Source organism: Stylophora pistillata, chromosome 1 (genome assembly GCF_964205215.1).
Source record: "Stylophora pistillata chromosome 1, jaStyPist1.2, whole genome shotgun sequence".
Classification (NCBI taxonomy): domain Eukaryota; kingdom Metazoa; phylum Cnidaria; class Anthozoa; order Scleractinia; family Pocilloporidae; genus Stylophora; species Stylophora pistillata.
In genome coordinates, this window is record NC_142519.1 from 27,842,846 (window position 1) to 27,870,771 (window position 27,926).

At 39.8% G+C, this 27,926-nt stretch overlaps 2 protein-coding genes across 4 annotated transcripts; one reads left to right on the top strand and one right to left on the bottom strand.

Moving 5' to 3' along the window:
- Positions 1-244: 244 nt before the first annotated feature.
- On the top strand, positions 245-4,214 carry LOC111322712 (uncharacterized). The gene has a single exon (XM_088729145.1). The coding sequence runs from the start codon at positions 245-247 to the stop codon at positions 539-541; it is 297 nt and encodes a 98-aa protein (XP_088585271.1). The 3' UTR covers positions 542-4,214.
- LOC111322725 (fibroblast growth factor receptor-like 1) lies at positions 4,100-16,348 on the bottom strand. Of its 3 annotated transcripts, none has more exons than XM_088728892.1 (7): positions 15,644-16,348; positions 9,305-9,598; positions 8,252-8,566; positions 7,118-7,501; positions 6,697-6,810; positions 6,165-6,302; positions 4,100-5,951 (listed from the first exon to the last, which is right to left on the bottom strand). In XM_088728892.1, exons 1-7 carry the CDS (start codon positions 15,729-15,731, stop codon positions 5,503-5,505), a joined length of 1,782 nt encoding a protein of 593 aa, XP_088585018.1. In that variant the 5' UTR covers positions 15,732-16,348; the 3' UTR covers positions 4,100-5,502. The 3 variants fall into 3 exon arrangements, with proteins under 3 accessions (XP_088585018.1, XP_022781621.2, XP_088585034.1); XM_022925886.2 differs by having other exon boundaries at positions 8,270-8,566; positions 15,644-16,346; XM_088728908.1 differs by having other exon boundaries at positions 15,979-16,345.
- Positions 16,349-27,926: the final 11,578 nt, after the last annotated feature.

Consider the following 27,926-nt stretch of genomic DNA (forward strand, 5'->3'; position numbering starts at 1 on the left):
CTTAAGGGTAAGACGAGTTATGGCGTTTTCTATTATTACCTTTAGCATGCACCTTTCGCATTATGTACTTATTGATTGAGCGGGAGGGCCGGACGGGAAAATATTTGGCTCGAGGCCATGACATGGCTGTGAAGAGTTTCCACCCCTGAAAGACTGGCCTCCCACACAGAAACTAAAACAACAGAGCACAATTTCCCGGTGGAAGAAGCTCGTGGATATTTTCAAGCTTCATTATCATGGCGATATGAAGAAATTCGAAGAGAGTTTCTCGGACAACAAAGGTGAAATTCTGCCGGTGACAACCAACCTGTCGTTGTACGAAACTCAGCAGACTCCGGCTTTTCTCGGTAAAAACAATTCCGACCTCGAGGGAGTAGCTGCTTTTGGCAAAGATAGGGTTGACACTCAAGATGTGGATGAGGATTTCAAGAACGAGATACGGATATCTCTGGATTCTGAATTGGAAGATTCCGAAGGTACTGATGTCAACAGAAAACCCACGAAAGTAGAAGGTGTGGACAGCAGCTTGGCACAACCATAAGCTGAAGTTCGTTACTTTCTCCCGAGGAAGGTAACGCCAAATGACATTGTTCGCCTCTAAGAGGAGGGCTGCGAGGAATTCCCTCCGGTTTGTCAATGGTCACGTGCTCAGAAAATCGGTCAAGAGACCAAAATATTCCGGTGGCGTAAAATTGCTGAAATCTTTAACAAGGACTGCAACAGGAACTGGGACAGCTTCTATGCTAAGTACTCAAATGACCGCGGGCATCTTCTGGCTATTTCATCGATCATTGCAAAGTACGATGCGGAAAACGCAACTACGGGACCTATTTTTGACATCCCCGAAGCTCGAAGCCGATTAAGTGCAACAGCTGAAGACCAAGATGAAACTGTAACAGGAGAATTGTCACCCAGTGCTGCCCCATCGAATGGCGCAGCTGGTGTTAAGATTGAATCTTCGAGCTCTGGTGAAGGTAGCAGTCATATTTTACCCCGCAAAGTCACTGCCAAGGATATCATCAGGCTGTGGGAGACTGGGTACGGTGACCTACCGCCCCTTCATAAGTGGACGCTCGCACAGAAGGCAGGACAGCGCAGCAAGTTTTCGCGGTGGACTAAAATATATGACATTTACAAATATCACTGCAAAGGAGACCTCAGTTTGTTTGAATCAAAATTTTCGGACGAGCGCGGTGAGCTTTATCCTGTCACTACGATTGTTGCCATGTTTGATGCTTGGGAGTCACCGTCAAGCCTATCCAGTTCTTTTACCGATGCGCCTCCTGGTCAGAAAACTGGAGAAGGGACTGAGAGTGAGATTTATCAACTCCCGCGCAAGGTCACTGCGAAGGATGTAGTACAGCTATGGGAGGAAGGCTGCGAACTTTTCCCACCGGTTAGCAAATGGCCGAAAATCCACAAAGTAGGACATGAAACAAAACTCTTTCGCTGGAAGAAAATCGTTGACATCTTCCGAAAGGATTGCGGCGGGAGTTGGGAAAAGTTTGAGGAGAGATTTTGCAACGCGAAAGGTGAATTGTTGCCTATTTCCGCCATATTGTCCAAATACGATTTAGAAAACGAGCCTCCATCGTATTTGCCAAAAAATTATGTTTCTGCTCTAAAGAGTTCTGGAATAACGCCAAAGGACGAAGCTGACGAACCCAATGTCGAGTCACAAGACCAAGAGCACGATAAAGTAATAGGTAGTGACTCAGAAATTCTAGAAGATGATGGATCTTCTCCGAAAAAGGGTTCGGATTTTATCCTACCGAAGAAGGTGAATGCGCTGGACGTAAATTATCTTTGGGAGAACGGCCTGGGAGATATGCCACCGCTGTGCCAGTGGTCCCCAGCTCAGAAGGTCAGCCAGAGGAGCAAGATCTCGCGCTGGAATAAGATTGTGGATATTTTCAAATACGAATGCGGCAGTGACATTAGGAAATTTGAGGAAAAGTACCGAGATGAGAAGGGAGAACTGCTCCCGATTACTAATATTTTGAACCTCCACGACGCACAGGACAAATCTATGTGAGTTTGGGAACAAAAGCTATGCGCCTTGTGTTGCATTAGCTTCCCTCAAGTGCAACCGGTTTTCAGCGAATTGATCGTCAAAACTAATCCCGGGTTATCTTGCATTTGTTTTATGTAGTCCTCTGATTGGTCTAAATAACCCATCCTCTCAATCAATCACGTGAGATTACGTTGATCTCTCATTGATTTCACCTTCCTCTGTGTCCAGTGTCTTCTGTGATCGTACAGGCGATTTTTGGTGAAACTCAATCGAGAAGCGCCCTATCCGGTATGAAAGTTTGCCCGTTCATAATTAGTTGATAGATTAATTGTCGAGTGGTTTGAATGTTTGTGATATTTATAAATGACCATGATCAGAAGCAATCAAAACAGGAATACGTAATCTCTTGGGATAGGTCGCGAAAAGAGTAACAGTAAGGCAACTTGCAGGTAGAGTTACATCTCTTCATACTGCAAACGATTAACTTGGAAACACTGTAAAAAAAAAAAAAAAAACTCACGAATCCTTTTTTTGAAGCTGCAACCCACCGAATTTTTTTTAATGATGCACCACCATCGTGGTGTAGTTAGCCATTACTCCAGTGGGGTAATGGTTGCAGTTCTATTTCCTTATCAGTATTTGTTGCTTATGCTCAGCAACATATTACACTGTTCAATTAACTTAACCCTTTAACTCCCACAATTGATTAACAAGTAACTTCTTGCTCTGATATCTACACATTACCCAGCAAACAAATGATGAAAATACTCAAACTTAACAGGTAGAAGTTGTTATCCAGTTCTCGCGCCAAATTCTCGTATCTCATTTAGAGGGAAATGTTTTCCAGCCGAAGGAGAGAATTAATAATCAGATTTCGGAGGTTAAAGGGTGAAGTTAACAGGGCTTATCCTGTGGCCTGTCTACTACAGAAGTTTGTCTGTTAAAGGATATTGTTATACATTTTCTTACCTCGTACCTACAGACAATAGATTTTATTTCTGTAAAAGTGACGTCATACCTACAGACAATAGATTTTATATCTGTAAAAGTGACGTCATACCTACAGACAATAGATTTTATATCTGTAAAAGTGACGTCATACCTACAGACAATAGATTTTATATCTGTAAAAGTGACGTCATACTTACAGACAATAGATTTTATATCTGTAAAAGTGACGTCATACCTACAGACAATAGTTGTATGCGCTCTTGTCTTTATGAGTGCAGCTTAGGAATATGTGAAAACCGAATCGAATAATTTTTATTCATTTACGCTGCGCAATTCAACAGGAGAGCTCGTTTTAAACGCCGCGCCGATCTTCTGCTAACCAAATGTGGTTGGTTTTTGTTACTTATAGTTAGCCAAGAAACAAAAGAGGGAAATATGGCTCTCTCGATATTTCAGTTTGAAACTGGAGGCGTGAGAAGTTCGCTGTATAACTTAACTTTTGAACGCTTTAGTTTTTAACTGCTAAATCAAACTGATCTATACGTCCCTTTGATGTTGTTTCTATTCCACCAGACAGGTTCGGTGCATAAGTGGCGTGGCGTTTGAAGTGTGCCTATTAAACATTGCACGGCGCCGTTTGAACCGTGTTTATAACATAACCAAAGTAAAGCGCGCGCTCTGATTGGTCAATTTAGCGTTCCTCATTTGCCCATGGGTGTACGCTGCTGACGTGAGCAAATGCAAAGACTATTTTTCCGCGCGCGCTTGTTTTTTCTGGTCGCGTAAGATTTGTTAAATAAACGGGAACTCTTTAGCTACAATGTATCAATGTTATGTTATAAAAGAAATGGTTAACACCACAGCGTACACTATTGAGTTATGGATGCACTTGGGAGGTTTGCTAAGCACTCAAGAAGCTAGAGTCGCTCTCGGCTGTCGCCTCGAGCGACTCTTACGCTTCTTTCGTGCTTAGCAACCTCCCGCGTGCATCCATAACTCAATAGCGTACGCTGTGGTGTTTACCATTTGTTAATTATTAAGCGTCGTGCGAGGACTTGCCAAGTTGACTAATGTAACGTGAAGTGTTTTTAGAAGGAAAATGTGGTCGTTCTTATCCTTATATATACTTTGAACTTCTCTCTTTTTTTTTTTTTTTTTTTTCACTTTCAAGATATTTATGGTAGGGTGTGAATTATTTTTTTAATGAAAAGTACGATTAAGTTGAAATAAATTCCGATCGTATCTACAACTTTGTCGATTTCAATTTTTAGCTTGCGACATTTTGTAGCTTAGTCAGTGCGCTACAGTTGTTTGAAAGATTTTAGCACGAACAATACGCCAGAAATGGTTACAAATTTCGGCGCCTTTAACCCTTTACACCCTAGGTTACCACAGAATACTGTTCCCTGCACATTTCCTACAGAGAACTTTTCGAACAATCAAGAGATTCTTCAATTTGCGATCAATTTTTTTTATTCTCCTGACCATAGTGTTCGATTCAGGGGTGATACTGTAAGGAGAAATTAGATGTTTATCACTCCAAAGGTTTAAGTGTTGAAGACACCAAAACTCACCACTTTTTTAGTAAATATGCGGCAAAATTTTTTAGCAATGCTAAACTGCGCTCTGAAAATCCCACTCTTTAGTATACAACACGTACGCTACTGTTGAACCTCCCTGGTACAAACATCGAGACAGCCATCCGTCTGTATCCCATATCTCAAAGGGGTAATTTTTTATAGGGGTCACCACAATGTCACTTTTACAAAATCCAATTCAGCCTTTGGTTTTACAAAGTAGTGTAAAGCGTTCGCGCTTTAAACAATTATAGGGGTAGAGATTGTTTGCAGTTCTCGCCAATACTTTTTAGCTGTAACAGATGCTGCAGCGGACTGGGTGAAACTTGTACTTTGAGCTTCCAAGTACAAAGAAAATTAATTTGGAAGCATCTTGGTCTGCTGAGTGTCAGCTACGGGATAGCGTGCAAAGGATCGACTGCACAAAATACCCTTTCAGATTAAGATCTTAAAAATAATTTTTGAAGTTGTGAGGAATCGTCAAACACAAATAACCCCAGAGAGCTGTATCACAAAATACAAAACAATCTGTTAAACTCCCCGTTGAAGGGATTGATCATCTATTTAATAATATTCATTTTTCACATAGTAAAACCAAAATTTTTTGAATACATCGATTGATCGAGTTTCCTTATTTCCCGAGTGGAAAACCACCATCATACCTCTCTTCTTCGTTCTGCGGTATACTATGGACTTTGGGAGCATCTCCCGGAGTCTCTTAAAGCGATTCACATGCAAAGTAAGCAGCCAAGAACTACACTCGCCGAGCCAGTGTCAACTTTTTAAATTCTTTTTACCAAAGTTTTTACTCACCGAGATTCTTATTACCCGACCTAGTATTCCAACCTATTATGCGTTTCCACTGAGTTAATTTTATGTGACTTTTATTAGAAGTCGCCCTTGCAGTTTTAGCCATGTCTCTAGGCACTAAGAAGCAGAGCATTAAAAAAATTATGTGAGTTAGGTCGAGATAGGTAACGGATAGTTGGGGATCGTTAGACAATTAACCAGTTTTCTTTCCCAGTGATTCTTTTCAGCATTGTTCGGATAGTCTATATAGCTCCTTTTTTGTAGCTCCTTAGGAAGTTTTGCTCTATCAACGTCATCGAGTTTAATAACGACTACACTATCATCTCTCCTTTCCATGAGTCGATGGAGGGCATACTCCATTTCTGAACCACAATAATTGCTAATAAAAAAGTTCTTAGACACGACAGCTATTGTTTTTCTAGACTTGTAAACGCTGTTGACCATATTTTCACGATAAGGTACTCCAAGAACGAAATCTCTGTAGTGTACACAGCATTTAAATCCATGTTTTTTCTCAAGAGTTGGAATTAGAGTCTTATTTACCCAATCCGAGTCTCGGGAGCTGAAAATAACGAACGCATCGTACTCAAATTCAAGTTCTGAAAGCAAGAATAAGGATATGTTGTTAGCTGAAAGTTCTACATTCAAAATTCGTTGGAGTCAGATTTTTACTAAGAACGAAGTGAAAATAACATTAACACTAGTGCTGGCCTTTTTCAGAGGAAGGTTTTTTTCTACCAAAATGTAATCTTTCAGCTCTAAACCTCTAAAAACCGAAAGCTGCTGACCTCAATATTTCGAGTTAGACTTACCTGACATTAGTATCGGTGAAAAGGGTCTCTTATTTCGGGATTGACGGTGCCAGCAGCTGATAATGACTACAGCAACCACGACAGTTAAAACACACGCCGAAACGGTTCCAGGGACAAGAGCATCATGAATCTTCTTATCTGATGAACGACAGATGTTTCAAGTTTATTATAACTAATCGTCAGGAGCAACAGACGTTAGGATAAACCTGACGATAAAAGTTCAAGGTAAAACTGATGGCATGAGTTGATGATATGAGTTGGTGTTTTCCTGGTACACAATAACCCCAAAATTCTATATTAGAGAGAAGGACGTTAGTCTGAATAGATTTGTAGCTATTCACTAAAAACAGGAGCTTGTCTTAAATATTTCGTGGAAGATGGTGGAAGAATTCTTAGCTATTTGGAAGCGTCATGGACTAAAGCGGCAGAGACCGCTTGACTTATCTTTAGGTCTCAATCTCTCAGCAGAGTTAAAGAATTTCACGGTTTACATTATGTTCATCACAGTAATTTCTACCAATGTTTTCCATACCGTATCCAGTGAGATATGAAATGTGTTCCGTCTCAGGGGAAAGAGTACTCCCATTGTAATACTCTTCTGTGGTAAAAGAACACTTTGATCCGTGAAGGTTGCAACTATGAGGAGCTGAAAGGTAGGGAAAATTATCAAGTCAAGACCCACAGTGATAACATACACAGCTTACCTTAAGCAAGTTTCGAAATGTTTTTCTTTTTGATGTATTTCTTGACAAATGATAAACACCATAGCGTACACAAATGAGTTTGGATGCAGGCGGTTGGTTGCTAAGCACGAAAGAAGCGTAGGAGTTACCAAACGCAAGTTTCAATAACAACTACAAAATACTTTATCATAAAGAAAGAATTAAAAAAAGCCTCGAAAAGGAGAACTTTAAGCTACTCGGAGAATTAGTGGATTCATTATTGTTATCTACCGCTTTGTTCAATAATGATGTAAGCATGTTCCACCGCGTAACCAATAGCATTTCCCACGATGCAAGTGTATTTTCCTTCGTCTTTCTTTGTAACATTTACCAAAGTCAACTTCACACCGTGGAATTCAAACTTTTTGCCGCTAGGTGATGAGGAAATTACATGTTGGTCTGTTTCGTCTTTATCCACGATTTCGTAGTGTGGCCTTCCAATTGAACCGTTGGTTGAACTGTTGGTCGAAGCGTTGGAATGCATGGGAAACCACCTTAACCACTGGAAATGAGGCTTGGAATCACTTAATGCTTTGCACGTGAGGCTGGCATTTTCCCCTCGATAGACCGTGACATTTTCCATGGGAAGAAGGACGGGTTCAGCACGAGCTCGTTCTGAAACACGGGGTTCATTACAAAATTGGACATATGCACAGTGCACACAAGAAAGTTACTACGGAGGCTGCTGACTGGGTCACTAATGTAATGTTACCTAAAAGAGTTTCGGTCGCCCAAAGTTCTAGAATTCAAATATTATGCCGATTACCTGAAAGGCTTTCGGTCGCCTGAAGATCTATGATTCAAACATTATGCAGATTAAAACTGACTCTCCTTTCCCGGCCCAATTTACAGTATGTCTTACATTATAGTTTGTACTAAATGTATTAATGCCCTCTCATGAACCTGATAATGATCTATATTGACCAAACCTTGCCATCGCTTTTTGCCCCTAAGTCTCTCCTAGTTATTACGACTCTTCGACATTTTTAGCTTTGAGAAATAGTAGGGTTATGATGCTTTTTCTAATTAATTAATTAATTAATTGAAACTTGTGAATTTATCGAGAAAATTTTAGGGGTAGTCTTAGCTAGTAGTTGTTGCTGTGATTCGCCAGCTGAACTCACGGTTATATTACGTACCAACCAAGTTACCAAGACTAACGGGCTAATTTAACAACTGACTGACTGAGAGAGACATGATGATTGAATAATTAAGCCGCAAATTCACAAAGCGAATGATTGACCGAGTCTTCCTTTTTTAAGAGAAATGATCGGATATGTAAGACTTAGTTCTGAAAATGGGATCTTGGAAACATAAAAGAGCATTCAATAGCTAAGGTAAAAACAGAACTAAGAATTCATTTACCATTAGATTTGTCCTTACCATGAACATCTACTAGGTATGTATGATTAATCCACCCGTAAGAGTTGCTCACATTACACATGTACGTCCCAGTGTCAGAGGGAATCAAATCCTTCAGAACCAATACGGTTGTCCATTGACTCAAATAAAGTTTTCTGTCACCTTTCCTTTCCTTAAACAACTTTCGGTCTTTGTACCATTTTACGGCAGGGCGAGGGTTTCCATCGGCAGAGCAGTCCAGCTTTACAGAGTTGCCAACGGGTACTGCAAGAAGGTTGCGCCTCAACTTGTTTTGTTTAACTGTGAATTCTGGAGCAACTGTGAAGCACATGACAACCACTGTTAGAGAAAACTCAATTTGTTACATTGACAGCCCGTGCATTGAACTATCTCTCATGCAATCATCAAGTGGGTGAAAGCGGGTAGTCTCGCTTTATTTTCGACCTGATGCATGGAATGGTAAACCAAATTTTTCAGACCTTATAAATGGCCGCTCCTATAAGTTAACCGCCAAGAACAATGTTTCTTAATTGGACTGCATCTAAATAAATTCAGGTGTCGGGACAAAAGTCGTGCACTGAATATACAGCTTTGAGTAGGAGAGTTGACGGATAATAGTCAATTTTGTTCGTCAATTTGGCGCATAACCTGTTCGCTCTTTAACTCCATCCATCCATCGTTGGACCTTGAGGAAAAAATCACAGGGAATTCTTTAGATGGAAAATTCATTCGTACTGCAAGTTATCAGTGACGACATCCACCTGCATCTTCTATTCGCGTTTTGACCATGTATTTTGGACTGCAAGCTCTCTCAGTTCATTGCTTATAGCAATGATAAAGAAAACTTTGCACCTACGATGGTAAGAAATTTTTTCGATGGCAAGTTTAAAATTACTACTTTACCCTCCTCATTAACCTACTTCAGCAACTCCTACGCAAACTGACATCACCTCCTTTATAACACACTTAAAGTATAAGAGGAATTTCCCCGGAAAAATCCTCGGGATATCAGTAGAAATCACGTGCGTATTTGGTGGTTCGCAAATGTCTACTTACTTCCGACAAATAGCTGCATTGTATAAGAATTCTTGCCACAGTCATTTACCGCGACACAGGTGTAGAAGCCAGCGTCCTCTTTCTTCGCATCTTTTATTTTTAGGTATTTATGGGGTTTTAACCTCATGCGTAGATGACTCGATGGAGTGAGCGTCTGATTGTCTTTGAGCCAGTAATATCGTGGTTTTGAGTTTTGGTCAGTGGTTCTGATCCGGCAAGTAAGTTTCACATCCTTCCCGCTAGTCACCTCGATGATCTCTTTCTCGTTTCCTTTCCTATCACGGATGCGAGGAACTGAAAAAGAAGGGTTTGAGTTGATAAACAAAACATATTTGTAATCTGTCTCATGCCAAAATTATACTGACGACTTCATCACGCCGCCGGGCAAAGTGTATAAAAATTCGAGAGGGTAAACTAACACAAAGTGAGTAAAGTCTAGAACAACAAAATGTATGTCTCGGCCTAAGAAATTTTAAATTTCCTCAGAAAGTGCGAAAAACTACGACCCACAGAGATTCTCCATGTTTGCAATGACAGAGCTGAATAACGACGAATGCTACGTCAAAGAGTATGCGGTCGACAACACACGCTCAGGCGTGCGAGGTTTAAAATTCAGCGAAATACGCTGAAAATACAATGATAGGGGCTGGTATTTTAAACCGAGGCATTTTGTCGTCGTCGTAGGTATTTTCCTTTTTCCAAAGTTTTTACTCGGGCTTCCGTAGGAAAGCCCGAGTCTAATAAAAGCTATGGCTCTGAGAGCCAGCTCATTACATAATGGAGAACTTTCATTGTGCTTGTTATTGCTGCGATCATCGGAACCAAAAGGGAAAGAAAAGAACGTCATTGATAGTATTGTAATGGGGTACTGGTAATTTTTATGAATGAGGATTATGATAGTGTGAGTTAACTGTATTCAAGTAATAAACTACAGTGGTGGTGGGGGGGGAGGGGAGGGGGGAAGGGGGTTAATGGGCATGCTCCCTGGGAAAAATTGAAATTTTACAGCACGTCAAAAGTGGTATTTTAAGGTAATGGGATACTTTGCTTCATTATTCATACTGTTGCAGTCACTTTATCGTAATTATTTGTGTGACTTCTCATTCGGAGCCTATTTCTTGGCTGATCTCCCCTGCTTTGAAGCCCAACATTTTTATTACATTCCTCTCCTCCCCCCAAATTCCAGCAGCATTCCCATGGCTCAAAAAAATGGACAGTGTGTTAGGATTAAAAAGGTTGGGTGGAATGTGTGGTTATTTTGGTATTGCCACATTGACAATAATAATTGAACTTAACGCAAGATCACTTTATTTCAAAATGAGATAAAAACAACAACTGCAAAATGGGCAAGTGAAACTGAGTAGTGTTACAATCTGAGATACAGGTAGATTGTGATGCATTCTGTCTTGATGCGGTGCCGGTGCAGGTTCTCTAGTAACTGAGCATTATCAAATTCAATGCATCTCTTTCCTTTCCATTAAGAAAATGTCAACAACAAAAAAAAAGCGATCTACACAGGACATAAAGTGTAAACATTTTTGTTAAATTGTCCTTTTTGTGAAAAGAATGCACCAGGTAAACTTTTAACCATTGCAGCGACATGAAAACGTACCTTGCTTTCGTCAACAAAACAGAAATCATAATATGTGCAGAGTGCCATAACCTGCTATATCCTTTGATGTTCCACATTTACAACCCCGGACAAAACTGTTGAGACATTTTAATGCAATTTTTTGTTTCCCGCCATGCAACAATCGTTTCCAAAAGGAACAAACTTGCCCCCCTCCCCACCCCTGGTACAATGTTGTTGGGGCTTAACAGCTCAAGCATGCATTTCTTGTGTTACCGCAAACAACATCTCGCAATAGGGGAGGGGGGAAACAATCTTTGAATTTGTGACGGTAAGTATTTTTGTCAGGGTGAGTGCAAAAAATAGGTATTTTTGTAATGTGTCTCAACAGGTTTTGTCCGAGGTTGTAGCAGTTCTGTATCGTTTATGTGAATGTAACTAAGTACCAGTATTTTACAATTTTGTCGTCCAAGATATCTTAAAAAGGTAAGCTGACATTAAGAAGGGTTTCTTCTATGATGTTCGCAGATAAATTGTCAATGTTTTTGTCCATGTTGAATCCTGGGGCACTAGTGATTGCTTGAAATAAATCGCTTAGAATAGCGTGGGGACAGGAGAATCTTCCCACATTTTCACCCTTTTCGTCTTTTATCATGATGTGGGCCGTTGTACTTGATACCAATTCACATTTCTTGATCTTCAAGTTACAGTTGGGACACTTGATAATAGCTGTATCAGGAGCATCAGGAATTTTGGATTTGCAATTTATGCAAATTGTACTTTTACATTTTACCTGTACTGCCGCTAAATTAATGTTCGACGAAGAGGAAGTTGTCATTCCCTCGATGCTGCTGTGTTCATCTTGTGATTCATTGAACTTGCCCACATGTGTTGTTGAGGTCGTTATTCCTGCCTGTGGTTTGAGACGTACTTACTAAAACAAGGAATGACCTAAAACCACCTACAACCACCTTCAGAATACCATTGTGACAATTCGTGACAATTTTGTTGGCAAATTTCAATATAAATGCACACGGAAATGTTGTCGCATGTCTCGCATGTCATGACCAGGGAAACTACGCGACTCCCCAGCGCGTGTTTAGAATAGCCTATTCAAAGTTTGGCCCTCACGAGTATGTCTTTGAGCGACCGTCCTCATTTGTAAGATACGAGGGGCGAATTTTTGTATATTTCGCTCAGTAGTGGTTGTGTTTCTATTAAATGCCAGTTTCTGCAGTTTTCGACACCGTATGCAGAGCATTCGAAATATTCCACAGAAACGGACCTCCTATCCCTACACAACTACTAAAACAAGCGCTTAGGCTAATTCTCCAAGAAAATTATGCAGATTGTAAAGCAAATTGTACACCAGATATTTGTAAAGCAATTTTTCAGCTTTTGTACGAGCGAGCCTCAAGTCTGGGGTGTTACGAAAACGAAGACCTAAGACCTAAGACACGGTCTTTGTTTTCGTACTACAAAAACGAAGACCCCCGGTCGTTAAAAAGTAACAATTCTTTTGGCTAATGCAGGGTCTTCGTTTTCGTTGTACGAAAACGAAGACCCTTTATTGAAAGCAGAAAATCCTTTGAAAGTACGATTGTAGACGTACCCTGAGCACTAGTAATAGTTATTTCAGCTTTCGATATGCTAAGACAGTTCGCGCGTGGTTTTTCTTGTTCTTTCTTCATCCACCACTGTTTTCGGCTCTTCGGTTTGTTTTTCTATGCAATGAGTCCAAATTTGGAACAGACACCCCCATCGAAGGGGTGATTGAAATATTTTAGGGCCTTACTAAGGTTAAGAAGGCTTTATTCGGGGTTTTTAGAAAGGGTGTTCGTTTTCGTTCTACGAAAACGAAGAACTCTCATTAGCCAAAAGAATTGCTTACTTTTTTACGAGAATTTTCCAGCAGACAAAGCTTAACGACCGTTAGAATCTATCTTAGCTACGAAATACAGTAGAAATCGATTATTTATTGACAGAACCCAAGAGTCATTTTTCCTGTACAGAACGCGTTCTCTGTTATTCTGTCACGCAAGGCTAACTATAAATCAAAGGCGGCTGGCGATGGAATTCTGCCTGCTGTTCCATATGTGTGGTAAGTTTACCCGAGGAAACCCTCGAGAATATCAACACCAAATTGGCTCGCATAGCGAAACAGAACACTGACAAGACGGGCCGTATAATAATACGGGCAGTACAATGATACGGGCAGTGTAATAAATGGAAAGAAACGCGTGAAGTGTAATGTATTATATTACTAAGCGTTGTTACTGTTTAATGTGCGTTTAACTTGGTCTTAGGTCTTCGTTTTCGAGGGTCTTCGTTTTCGTAACGCCCCTCAAGTCTAGGCTGAAACAGGAGTTCGAATCTTTTGGTGCGACTATCTTGGGCGCTATTATTGATGTGTGCGTTGTATGGTGAAGAGTTCCAATGGAAAAGCGCAATAATATAGCGATAATTTACGTCCTTACCAATACCAACGCAGATGATTAATTATAAGCTAGCTCAACCTTTCCAATATGGCGGCCTTGATGGTCTGTCTCCTGCACGTGATGACGGGAGGAAAAAACCGTCTGGGGTCCCAAAATTTATTTTGCAATCACTGATTAAAGCGAAATCGAAGTATATTTGGACTTTAATTCAGCCAAACGGGATGGGGGTGGAGAGGAACATCACAATTCACGTCCGGTGCAATATTCACTTCCGTACACAAAAAGTGTCTACAAAAAATGACCACATTTGACCCGTAACTATACTCATTCATTGTGCAAGCTCATGAATAAGCTAAAAATGCAAGCCGTTCTTGGTCGCCAAAAGGAGTGTCATTGTCCCAGGCGTTCATTGCTTAAACCGCGGAAACTGGGTATGAGAATGTGACAACTTGTTTGTAGGATTTACAGAATGCTGTGTTTCGCGAATACCGCGTTGCAAAGGTTTGTCTTAACGCTCATCTCACACACAAAAGCCAAACAAATGAGCCATACGTGAGTTCAAACTACGAAAATTCTGGCAAAACTGGAATAGCCGATGTAACAACAAACTATGATGCTTTTACATTTACATTTGCATCAAGATATCACACAAACAGAAAAAAAAAGCAAATTAATAAATAAAGAAAATAAATAAAATTCAATTATTTTGTATTAACAAAGATTTAGTAATACATAGACAGGTAAAAACGAACAATATAATATCCCGACGTTTCGGCGACCTCATGACGCCATTATCAAGGGTACGAATGAAAATAAAATAAACAAATGCGAGTTCAAGAGTTACAACTAATTTGCATAGGGGAGGTAGCTACTCAAATACTTTAGCACAGATAGAATCCGTTTGCACGTTCAAACTCGGTGTTAATTGTTTGATGTAAAGCATCTCGTTGACAAGACAATCGAATTTGTTCATGCACTTCTTGAGAACTTTGAAACAGCTAAGAAGGTCCTCAGGGACAGCACCTGCGTGGTCGTTGTCGTAGTGCTTGCGTACTGAAGACGACGTGCTCTTATGGCTATCCACTCGGGCATATAAATGCCCACGTGTGTAACCAACATAGCTCTCTGTATCGCACAGGTTACATTTAAATTGGTACACTACGCAATGTTGATTAACCAGCTGTGGTTTGGTTTCACATTCTTTAAGGTCTTGGCCAATTTTCCGACTGACAAATACGGGCTGGATTGTGGTTTGGAGTAGCTACCTTCTCCATGCAAATTAGTTGTAACTCTTGAACTCGCAATTGTTAATTTTATTTTCATTCGTACCCTTGATAATGGCGTCATGAAGTCGCCGAAACGTCGGGATATTATACAATTATGTTGATGTTGAAAATAAAAATTAAATTACGCTGAGACGAACACCTCGTTCGCTCAAAAGATTAGAATGTTCGCGAGCACAACTTCGAAGGTGGCGCTAACACCAGCGATTTGGATTAGGATACTGACAGAAGCAACTTGAATAGTTAGGTTAAAAATTTAAGCTCATCTCTTCCGTTAAATATTCTGTTTCTGTTACTGGTTTTTATTGCGTTCAATACTCGTATTGAACCCAATAAGTATATTGAAATGCCAAAGAACTTGGTATTTCGTACATAAACACTATTATTATTATACAAGCGGTCGTGAATGTTGATTTGCTCTTCGCATGAAGTTGTTAGGACATGATGACTGTGATCTACTCGAAAAAGTTGTCAATATGACTAATGTACAGGAACATAATGATGTTACAGTGTCAATAAAAGTACAACAATTCAGATCTAGTTATGCATAGTATGTATATCATAATTGTACTCGTGTTTTGTGCGAGTGCAATAGCATTAAACGAAGCCCAAGTGAACGCTCCTCGAGCGTCTAGTTAGAAGAAAATTCAAATCTATTGTGCGATTTGTGGTCTTCCGAATTGAGACAAATTCGAAGTATTTCCTTACGATTCTGTTTTCCTGTAAGCTTATCCGGAATAATCCGGCCGCTGGTTCAGTTTCTGACTGCGATATTGGCGGGACATTTGTTAGTTCACATGTAAGTAAAACTTGCTCCTTCTCCCAAGTGTAAATTAGAAAGTATTTATCATAGAGACTCCAGGCCTTTAAGCCGTACTATGAAATATGGCAAACGGTGGCAATCGAAATTTTGCTGTTAGCATGAATCGGATGAAGTGTCCTCCTAGCTCTTATAAAGCTATGTTAAGAGTTTGCTCCAAGGCAAGGCAGCGATAACATTTCCCTAATAACTGACAATGGAAAATATTTAAAGTGGACTGACACAAACCTGAACACGCACGGGTTTGCCCTCCTCTGTCTGGAAAGCCCAGAACACCAAGAAGAAACGCTTTTAACATAAGCGAACTAAGAATCATGGCGACGAACTGAATTCTTGTTTCCACTGATTTTCCTACTAATTTCTTGTTTGTAAAGCACTGGGTCAGTCACCATATGTAGGTATACTGATAGATGCGTGTGTTAAGCAAAGTTCAAATAATCACGCCGCAGAATCTCTTCTTCTCATTTGTGTTGACCTCTTGGTGATAATTGAGAACACTCAGTTTCGTATTCAATTCCTTAACATTTTCGGAACCAAGGATTATAGCGGTTTCCTATTCTTACCTAGTTTTTAGCCGTATGGACTTCCCTTGAAGAAACAAACAAGTCTCTGATATTTTGCGTGAACTGTTCCAAGGTTAAGGTTGAGTCTGAAAAATCCCCCACGTATTACTAACCAATCGAAACGAGCGTCAATCTTGGCAAGCACTTCCCTTCATCAAACGGAAGCTTGTGTGTCTCAGCCTTGATGGGTAATTTGCTTTGTTTTTCCGATCATTTCTCTTTCCTCACATGAACTCGATCTTTCAAATGACAGATCGCCTTACAGTAAGATACTCTTCCGTATAACAGAGGCTTTCATAAAATAACAGCCCATTTTGCCCTAAGCCGGGTTGGAACCGTCTTTATTGTCTAACTACACTTCGTAGAGTACAAATAGCGCCATAGACGAGTACAAATATCACGTGGTATTTGTACTCTAGAGTACCGGTTAAACAGGTTTTCTTGCATCGCGCAAGCAAAGAATAGCCCATTTGCGAATTACCCTTGGCCTCATTTTCAAAAGGAGTCCTCGTGCTCAACCATTCTTGTAAAAATGAGTTTAATTTGCATGTGAATGGAAACTTATTATCATATGAAAGGATTAGCACGAGGACTCGTTTTGAAAATGAGGCCAAGGGTAATTCGCAAATGGGCTATTGGATTTTATTAAAAACTGGATCATTGGATAATGCAATTCAAGACTTCTAATTGGCTTAGCCATTATGGTATATGAGCCAATATACCATAATCTAATATCTGTACATTGTGACATCCGATTTCTTATTACAAAATAAAGTCGAGAAGATATGTCTAATATCTTTGGGGCGTGTTTTTTAATAAAACAATTATTCCACTCGCTCTTGTTGGATATGAGATGATTATAGCCAACTCGGCGCTACGCGCCTCGTTGGCTATCTATCATCTCATATCCAACGCGCGCTCGTGGAATAATTGTTAAGTAGTTACGAAAAAAAAATGGCGGACACTTTGAATTATATTTCTGGCGACGAAGAGTAAGAATGGCTGGCAAATGTAAATTCAAGTTTATTAGATGAATTCAACAAAGAAAAACAGCTAGACGACCAGAAATTTCTTCATTTATTGAAGAAAATAGAAACAACAACACGACAACGCGCCAATTCCGTTCCGCTTCGCATACTTCTGTCACGCACTCGCCGTAAATAAACATCCGCGAAGTTTGCCCGTATGGGCGGCCGTCACCACCAAAAATACTAGGATGTCAAATAGATCAGTAACTACAAAGACGGTTTAAGGATCAGCTGCAGGATAGCATAGCTAATAAAGGAATGGCATGGCCAAATTATAAACAGTCTAGGTTTCCCTCATGAAATAGAACAGCCTAAACATAAATAGTTTAGCCAAATGATAAACGGTCTAGTTGCCCATGTCGAGTTGGAACATGAAATTGTGAAATGGACCAGCTAAATTGCAAATAGTCTAGCACTCATATGCAATACAGTACACAAACGGTGTAGCTTTGCGTCAAATGACTCAGGATAATATGGAGTAGCACAGCGAATTGGCTCTGCTTTATGGCAAGGCGAAGTGAAGGCTCTTTAAAGTGCTACTGAAACGTAATTTTCATATCCGAGATTTTTGCAATGTAATAGAGTTTGAACGTTATTTGCAAACGCTGTGTACTTTTTTTGGGCCAACGCATAGCGGAAAGTACATTTTTAACCATTCGAAGTTGACCGGCTGAGATCAAACTTGGCGGCCATCTTGGCGCGGCCAAAACAGCCCTGTGACGTCACTGGTTGTGTACCTCAGTGAAAGAAGGGTAAAAGCATGGAGTGTGGCTTGCATGTTGGGAGGCCGATAAAGAGGATTTCGGGCGAAATGCCATCCTCGTCTTATTCATCGGCGGCCACATCGGCATCTTGGCTATCTGCGAGAGGTTCGCCCGGATAGGGAGCAAAATTCCCGACTGATACCGAGAACGAATCTCTACCAGTCTACTTAGTTAATCGGAAACTGACGAGATCCACAAGATTAAGATCGAAACCGTGGTCTTGCTTGACCATCTAGAGAAAATGTCGAAAGACATTATAAGGGTAGATGGGCTACTAAACGCCCCGAGCCAAAGCAATGGCATTCAGAGAATGAAGAAAACATGGAAGCCTCATATGACACCGCCACTGAAAATGATCTACTCGGCAAGTCTGAGGATAACGAACAAATCCCGGTTCTGTCCTCGTGTACCTCGGTTCACAAGAGCCGATGCAAAACACCGAACAATACACAACAGCTAACCAATGACTCTAAACAAAGAAAGAACAATACACAACAGCTAACCAATGACTCTAAACAAAGAAAGAACAATACACAACAGCTAACCAATGACTCCCAAACAAAGAAAGAACAATGGTAATTCCCTTGTGAAGCGGTACACCAGGACAGAGCCCATATCCCTCTGTACCAAATGCCTCGCAGAACATGCCCAGAATCCCTACAATATAGGGCGAGGGCCAAAATATGAGCAGACGAGGATTTCAAAAATGAGATAAAGCAAATCCTTAACCACGCGGAGCAAGAAACAGTAAAGGCGATCATGAGCTTCTATGAACGTGAAATCGGTCGTTTTAATACCGAAATAAAGAAAAGAAAACGAACCAAAACGGCTGGAACACTGAACACTAAGAACTGTAGTACGATCAAATCAGCGCGCGTGACGCAAGCTGAAAGCAATCAAGACAACTTAACGATCGAGACAGTCAAAAAAATAGCTGTACATCTACAAAGGCGAACGATTCGAAAAAGACGCAATCCCTTATGTGCGTACTCAGTGCCACATATAAAGCAAATTCTCATGAAAAACTGGCATTTAATAGAAACACAACCACTACTGAGCGAACTATACAAAAATCCGCCGCTCGTATCTTATAAAAGAGGGCAGTCGCTCAAAGACATACTCGTGAGGGCTAAACTTTGAATACGCTACCCAAAACACACGCTTGGGAGTCGTGTAAGCCTGTCAACCCCATTTTACGCCACCATCTTCGTCTTCGCTACTGGAGACAACTTCGCTTCGTTCAGAAGAAGATTCACTTGACAAAACTTCAATATCTGCCATCTCCTTCGCCCACGAATACAAACAAACAGTGAGTGAAATAAACCACGCTATCGGAGTGAACACAACCAGTGACGTCATCAATCCATTTCGCTCGGTACCAGGGCCCGGACATGGTTTTGTGTAAAATTTTTTATTTGAACGGTTAAAAAAGATATATTTCGCTTCTTTTTGGCCAAAGCAAATTATCTCATGATGATCAGCATATTCAAAACTACAAGTTAGAGCAAATATTTCAGATACGAAAATTTCGTTTCAGTAGCACTTTAACACAGCTACCACACAATGTGATGGTTTCGCTCAATTCTTCACACTCGATGACGTCATGCCCCCCAGCAGATCGCTATCTTGCCGAAATCACCAAAAATACAAACCGCAAATGGAACAGCGTAATGTAGAATGGCACAGCGTACATACAAACAGTGTAGCGTTGCGTGAAATGGCTCAGCGGGATGTCGCATGGCACAGCGTACACACGAATGGTGTAACGTTACGTCACTAAACCATTTGCGTGTACGCTGTACCATTCCACATTACGCTGAGCTATTTCACGCAACGCTACGCTGTTTGTATGTGCGCTGTACCATTTGACATTATGCCGCACTATTCGACATTACGCTGAGCCATTTCGCACAACGCTAAACCATTTGTGTGTACGCTGTACCGTTCCACATTACGCTGAGCCTTTTCAAGCAAGGCTACACTGTTTGTATGTACGATGTACCATTCGACATTATGCTGAGCCATTTTACCCAAAGCCAGGGGCGTAGCTACCTGTACGCAAATACGCAATTGCGTACCTGAAAATAATAATAAAATAAATAAATTAATAAATAAATAAAATAAAAAAATAAATAAAAAATATATTTCAAATATATTTATATATATTTTTTTTTTTTTTTTCAGTCATTTAACTTAGCCTTTTCTTTTACTTATTTTTGTACCTGAACTACAAAATTGTTTTTCCACATTAAGACTCTTGCGCACGCGATTTGAAATAAAAGACACGTGAATCGAAAATGACTTTGATCTTTTTTTTTGGGGGGGGGGGGTGAAGAGGTGAGATGGAAAACTGTGCGTACCTACGGAAAAAACCTGGCTACGCCCCTGAAAGCTACACCGTTTGTGCGTAGCTGTGCTACTCCATATTATCCTGAGTCATTTGACGCAAAGCTACACCGTTTGTGTACTGTATTGCATATGAGTGCTAGACTATTTGCAATTTAGCTGGTCCATTTCACAATTTCATGTTCCAACTCGACATGGGCAACTAGACCGTTTATCATTTGGCTAAACTATTTATGTTTAGGCTGTTCTATTTCATGAAGGAAACCTAGACTGTCTATAATTTGGCAATGCCATTCCTTTATTAGCTATGCTATCCTGCAGCTGATCCTTAAACCATCTTTGTATTTACTGATCTATTTGACATCCTAGTATTTTTGGTGGTGACGGCTGCCCATACGCCCGCACTGAAATGACAGTTTGGCGTGTTGAATAATAAATAACTTATTAGACGTTTTGTTGTGTAGTATCGCTGAGTATGTTTACTCGTTAGTTGTATTTTGACCCGCCCTACGGGCTCGTCAAAATACGGCACAACTCATAAAAATACTCAGAGATACTACACAACAAAACGTCTAAGATATATTTATTATCCAACTACACTCCGTAGAGTACAAATAACGCCATAGACGAGTTCAAATATTACGCAGTATTTGTAGTCCACAGAACCGGTTAGACAGGTTTTCTCGCATCACGCAAGCGGAGAATTGGATTGAAGTTACAAAAAAAAAAATGGCGGACAGTTTGAATCATATTTGTGACGACGGGGAGTCGGAATGGCTGGCAAATATAGATCCAAGTTTATTCGATGACTCGAACGAAGAAATGCAGTTAGACAACCAGGAAATTTCTTCATTTATTGAAGAAAATAGAAACAGCAACACGACAACGTGCCAATTCCGTTCCGCTTCGCATACTTCTGTCACGCACTCCCCGTATATAAATATCCGCGAAATTCGCCCGCACTGAAATAGCAATTCTTTTGGTTAATGCAGGGTCTTCGCTTTCGTACTACGAAAACGAAGATCCTGCATAAGCCAAAAGAAGTGCTTACTTTTTAAGGATAATTTTCCAGCAGACAAAGCTTAACGACCGTTAGAATCTATCTTAGCTACGAAATACAGTAGAAATCGATTATTTATTGACAGAACCCAAGAGTCATTTTTCCCGTACAGAACGCGTTCTCTGTTATTCTGTCACGCAATGCTAACTATAAATCAAAGGCGACTGGCTTTGGAATTCTGCCTGCTGTTCCAGAATAATAATATGTGTGGTAAGTTTACCCGAGGAAACCCTCGAGAATATCAACACCAAATTGGCTCGCATGGCGAAACAGAACACTGACAAGACGGGCCGTATAATAATATGGGCAGTACAATAATATGGGCAGTATAATAATGGAAAGAAACGCGTGAAGTGTAATTTATCATATTACTAAGCGTTGTTACTGTTTAATGTGCGTTTAACTTGTAATTTCTACGGTTTTCTGTTTACAGGTTCTTTGTCTTCGTAGTACGAAAACGAAGATCGGGTCTTAGGTCTTAGGTCTTAGGTCTTCGTTTCCGAGGGTCTTCGTTTTCGTAACACCCGTCGTAGAACTCGAGTTTGGTGAACCATCAACTTCCAAGTCGTAATCTTTCATTTCTGAGACTTCAGAATCTGAAGTAGAGGTCAGAATGAAGTCGTACGAAGCCATTTCTTGATCAACATGTGTGCAGAAAACAAATGTCAACCGAATAAAAATGGTTTTCAACGGCGCACAAAGAAAACTACACGTCTCCAGACCACGTTTTCTCTGTTGTCCGGGTTTTTCCATCACTAGTCTCAGTCTCCCTTTTGCTCGGTCGTGGGAAGAAAAAACCAAACTTAAAAAATTCATAAAAAATTCCAGATTTGACCAAAAACACAAATTTTTGTGCCAGTTTGCTCAGAATTATAAAAAGATTTATTTAAGCAAAAAAAAAGTTTGGGTTTATGGGCACTTTAAGGAAACGTATTAGTCGTGTTGGGAGCAACTTCAGAATACCCGGCCGCTATTGACTGTTATGAATGGATTGCTCCCGCGGTCCCGATGTCGAAAAATAATATTAAAAGAGAGGACATTTAAAGTGCACCTAAACCCAAAATTTCTTTTTCGCTTAACGATATAAGCTTATTTTTTGGAGTATTTCTGTGCAAAAATTTTTTAATTTGCTCAAATCTTTAATTTTCTATGCCCAGTCAAAATACGGAAAATCGGCCGCCATCTTGCCCCACGACCGAGTTTAAAGAAGAATGGCTCTAGCGGGTAATGTGACGTCAAATCGAGAACACGAAAGTCTGCATCTCACATATTTTCACTTGTTTGGGAAGATTGTCGTCGATATTGTCCGAAATATGCCGACTAGGTGTGTTGTATGAAGAATGTATGAAGCGCGATACCCTCTTGCAAATTTCGCACGTTGCTACATCCTTCTACAACACACTTAGTCGGCATATTTTCGGACAATTATCGACTACAACCTTCCCAAACAAGTGAAAATGTGTGAAATGCAGACTTTCGTGTTCTCGATTTGACGTCACATTACCCACTAGAGCCATTCCTCTTTAAACTCGGTCGTGGGGCAAGATGGCGGCCGATTTTCCGTATTTTGACTGGGCATAGAAAATTGAAGATTTGAGCAAATAAAAAAATTTTTGCGCAGAAATACTCAAAAAAATAAGCTTACTTCGTTAAGCGAAAAAAATTTTTTGGCTGTAGGTGCACTTTAAACAAGTGGTCCCGCATTCAAGCTTTCCTGAAGGCGAACAATGATAAATTGATATGGCCGTTAAACTAGTGCATCCGAAGTCTTGCGCTCACGAAGTCGAAGAATGATATAACGAGAGGGCCGTTAAACTAGTGCTCCCGTAATTCTGCGCTTTTGAAGTCGAAGAATAATTAAAGAAAAGGTGAAGTTCACCAAGTGTTGACGCAGTCCGCGCTTACTGTATTTCGTTTTCTCGACCGAGGGATATTTTATTGCTATACATGAATTCCATTTTTAATCTCGCTTAAAGAACGAGGTAAGAATGAAATCTACAAGAATTGTGAGCTCATCTTCCCAGTGTAATGGCTATCCCTCGTGAGGACTTTATTGCTATGATCTGTCGGGATTAGAAAGGTCGTCAGGGAATAGACCCTTTCAAGGTTAACGCCGCCATTTTGCCGGGGGGTGCAAAACTGCTGGGGCGAACGCAAAATGTACAGTGAATGTATGGGAAAAGTTGAGAAATGATGCTCGATAATTTGAGGAAGGTTGATATCGTGCAATTTCTATGAATTACAAACTAAAGATACCAGACCTACCAGTTTACCGATCAAATTTGAGAAATGAAGTCTCCCAAAAAAAGCCGCAAACTAAGATTTTGATTTTCCATATACTCTTCTCTAAATCCAAACCGCCGTTTCCGGGAAAATTTAAAAGCATTTGTATGAAAAACTAAAAATAAGATTTCTCACTTCTCAGTGAGCCTCAACCCTTCACGTTTAATCGGCAACATCTTTTGCTAGGTATCTTTACTTCGTAATTCATAGAAATTGCAGAATGTCAACCTTCCTCAAATTATCACTGTACATTTTGCGCTCGCCCCAGCAGTTTTGCACCCCCCGGCAAAAGGGCGGCGTTAACCTTGAAAGGGTCTATTTTTTCAGTCTACCAATAGCAAGTTAAAACGTGCATGTTTTGTGTACCGCTCCTTCACCAATAACTCACACATATATTTTGGTGTACTTATTGACAGGCCTTACCTGGAAACCGTCATATCAGTCATATTGCATAAAGTAAAGGCATAGGCATAATTTGTAGACTAAGGCATCTCGTACCATATTCGATATTACTAAATATATATAGATCACTCATTTATCCTTATTTATCATATGGCCTTGTAGCTTGGGGCCAAGCAGCTAAGTCTCATATGGAAAAAATATTGATACTCCAGAAAAGGGTTGTGCCATTAATGAACTTTGCCAACTATAATTCACATGCCATTCCTTATTTTATATCGGCTAATATTACGCCGATTAATATGCTTTGCGTTGAACTCTCTTCTCTCTTAATGCATGATGTCCATAACAATTTAATCCCGCCTAATCTTTCTGGTTTGTTCACTCTTTCCCACCAAATACACAATCATAATACCCGATCTTCATCTGCCGGTAACTATTACATAAACTGTTCTAGGCTAAATCAACATAAAAACTCATTCTCAAGGATTGGTTGTAAAATTTGCAATAGCATCCCAGGAAAGTTAAGGCCGGAATCTTCCAAAACATATTTTCAAGAAAAAGATAACAACAATATTATTTCAAAATCTTCAAGTTCAGGATAGTTATGTTGACGTAGAACGAAACATAGGCATGCTACGCATGTAGGAGTTATTTTTTTCGATATGTGGGTTCAAATGAGACACTTAGTAACTGATACTGGTGTCTGAATAATTGTTGGCAATAATAACCTACATTGACACCACGCTTCCTGCAGTCCACAGCCCCAATTTGAACTCGTTACGCAACGCTCTCTCTCCAACGTTGCGTGAGGAGACCAAACAACGACCTGCTCAACAACAACAACAGCAACAAGAAGTTTATTTGTTAAGGCAGGTTACTAAAATAGGCAAGACCATAAGTCCTGATGTGGACCTGCACACTAAATTAACATTATAATCACAATTGCACAATTTAAAATCTATAAATATAAAAATACAAGGATGCAAGGTGTGTAAACATTAAAGCTATTACTATAAACCTATCTGAAAATATAAATATAAAAGTTGTTAAGTAAGCTATGATGTATGCTTAAAAATAGAAAAAAATCATCATCTCTATTTTCTATCATGGATGATTCTTTGGTATACGATATTTTCATCAAAATGTCCTTATTTTTATTCAATTCTTTCAGAAAACTCGGAATAGAGGGAGCTTCCTTAATGTGATCTGGAAGAGAATTCCAAGCTATACTGCCCTATGCTTAAAAGATAGTCTTCCCATTTCCGTTTTTGGTTTAGTGATATTTATATTTAAAATCTTTATTAGATTTTATGTGTGTTCCTGCTTCGAAACTAAGTATTAAGGTAGTCATTAGAGAGACCATAATATGATTTATAAGTTATGGATAGTACCCTTTTCGTGTAAAAATATGAAATAGGGGATCATCCCCTCAGCTTACACATGTCTTCCATATTGATGTCCCTAGGCAGATTATGGATTAACCTTGGAGCTCGCAGGTGGACACGCTCCATTTTTTCCATCAAGACCGGTGAGCATGAGCTTCATACAGCAATCCCATACAAGACAGATGGAATAATAGTCTTGAAATAAATAGACTCTAGAATAGACTTAGGTAGGAATTTTATACGTTTTAATATAGCGAGTTTCTTGTTAAACGTTTTACAGACAGCCATGATATGTTCTTTCCATGATAAGTTTTGATCGATGGTAAGACCGAGACATTGAGATGATGACTTAAACTTGATGACACTCTGGCCATATTTCAATAGTAGCAAGGGACCAATAAAATCAAGTGTCGACAACAATAAAGCCTCAGATTTTGTCTCATGGGCAGTCAACCTGTTTGAGTTGCACAAGGAAAAGACTTGATCCAGAATTGACTGTAAAACCACTATAATACTATCTATATCCTTACCAATAGTGAAGATAGAGGTATCGTCGGCAAACATAAATAGGTCCCCATCAGTAACAGCCTCCCGAAAGTCGTTTGCATAAATTGAAAATAGTCTTGGACCCAATATAGATCCTTGTGGAACATATTTCATCAATCTGGGTCCAGACTTTATACCAGATAACTGGACAAATTGGCGACGCTCACATAAGTAGCTGGTAAACCAAGACAGAAAGTCTCCTGAGACACCCATTGCTTTAAATTTTTGCTGAAGAATTAAGTGATTCACAAAATCAAACGCTTTTCTGAAGTCAATAAAGAGGACCCCAAACTTCAATCCCGTGTCTAGGGCTTCCATCCAGGTTTCACGGTGAGGTAAAGCAAAAGGCCTTCAGTAGAATAGTTTTTACGGAAGCCCCATTGGTTATTACTTAAAAGGCCTTGAGATTCGATGGGATGGTCCAGAGAGCTGCTGACTACATCTTCCAAGATCTTTCCTGGTACGCTTAGGTAGGTTTACATTTATTTTGAGCCTTAACATAGACATTCCTCGATATAAGTTTACGATATTACGACTCTTCAATATTCTCCCATACATTTCTTTATATTTCGAACAAACGACCAGACACGCCGCTTACGTGGGCCCCTGTGGTTTCAGGTTCACGTTTTGAACGGCTGGACCACGCTCTAGAGGTAAGTGATTTACCGCAAGGTTTTTTTGCACCCAAAACATCAAAATCCCACGTTTGAGGGAAATACTACTTTTTAAAACTCTTTCCCTTATTAATTATCGAATTCTTTTTCTTAGAAACGTAATTTGGAAGACGATTTCTCAGCTAAAATAGAAGTGAAAGAATGAATGAAAACAAACATGGAGGCCGGCTATTTGTTGTTAAAACTGTTTACATACATTCATACATTCATACATTCATCCTTTATTTGGTAAAGCAGGTTGAGGAAATGGCAGCTAATGCTGATGTGAACCTGCTATCTACTAATAAACAGCTAAAAATATATACGTCTCCTAGTATGAATAATCATACGTATCAATAATACATTATATACACGGGTAGGATAAGTAAGTAAATATATATATAAATATCAGTATCAGTAAAATTAACTCAAACAATGCATTTAAAGGAAAGTAAATACAAAGATAAGATTTAAATTAAAAAATTTTAAATAAATAATAATTGTAATAATAATAATAATAAGATAACAAGATGGCAAGCTAGATATCAGTAGTACTTAAATTCGTCACTGATATTGTTGGTAGCAGTGGAGTTTGAGCCGAAATTAATTTGGTCAATGCATTTATAGAATTTCTTAATACTAGCCTTAAAAGAAGAGTAACTAGGCTTAGACTTTAACTGACTAGGTAGGCAATTCCAAACAATACTAGCGCGATGAGTGAAAGAATTGTGCAGAGCTTTGGATTTGGGACATTTACGAGCAAATCTAAATCTTTCGCCGGTCGGATTACTTTGAGGTTAAACAAAGCCAATTTCCGATGATATGTGAATGCATGAATGCTTTTTTTGTCTCCTTAATGGCTCTGTTCCGATGGTCAAGCATACAAAGCTGCTTCAAGAAATAAGAAATCGATATCTCCATTGCTCGACAACGAACCTTCAGAACTACTACCGTCCAGCTGCATAATGTCCAGCAGATCTTTTTAGTCTTGCCTAATTAAAAGAGGATCCGCAAAGATTTAGCGTTCTGCTCTCATTAAGTACAAAAACATTAATCCACAAATCACTTTCGGGCAGCAGCGATCTTGTTTTTGTACTAATTTCTCATAATTCATCAGTGCTATCACCCGCGAATCTTAAGTCCCAAATATGGGCAGACGGCTAACGTGAGGCCGCTAACGGCAAACCGCGGTTAGCCGTTTGCGGTAAGATGGCTAAACCTCGATCTTAAGGTCTCTAATAATATCATTTTTCGACATCGGGACAGCGGGAGCAATCCGTTCATAACAGTCAATAGCGGCAGGGTATTCTGAAGTTGCTCCCATCAACATCTCAAGCAATCTTTGATCAAATTTTTCTCATGTCCCACTCAGTCTCCTTTAGAACGAAGAATAACCATAGTGGTACATCGATCTCAACTCCGCCGCTTTCCCAACACGACTGATACGTTTCCTTAATTCGCGAACCGCTCTCACCGAGTTA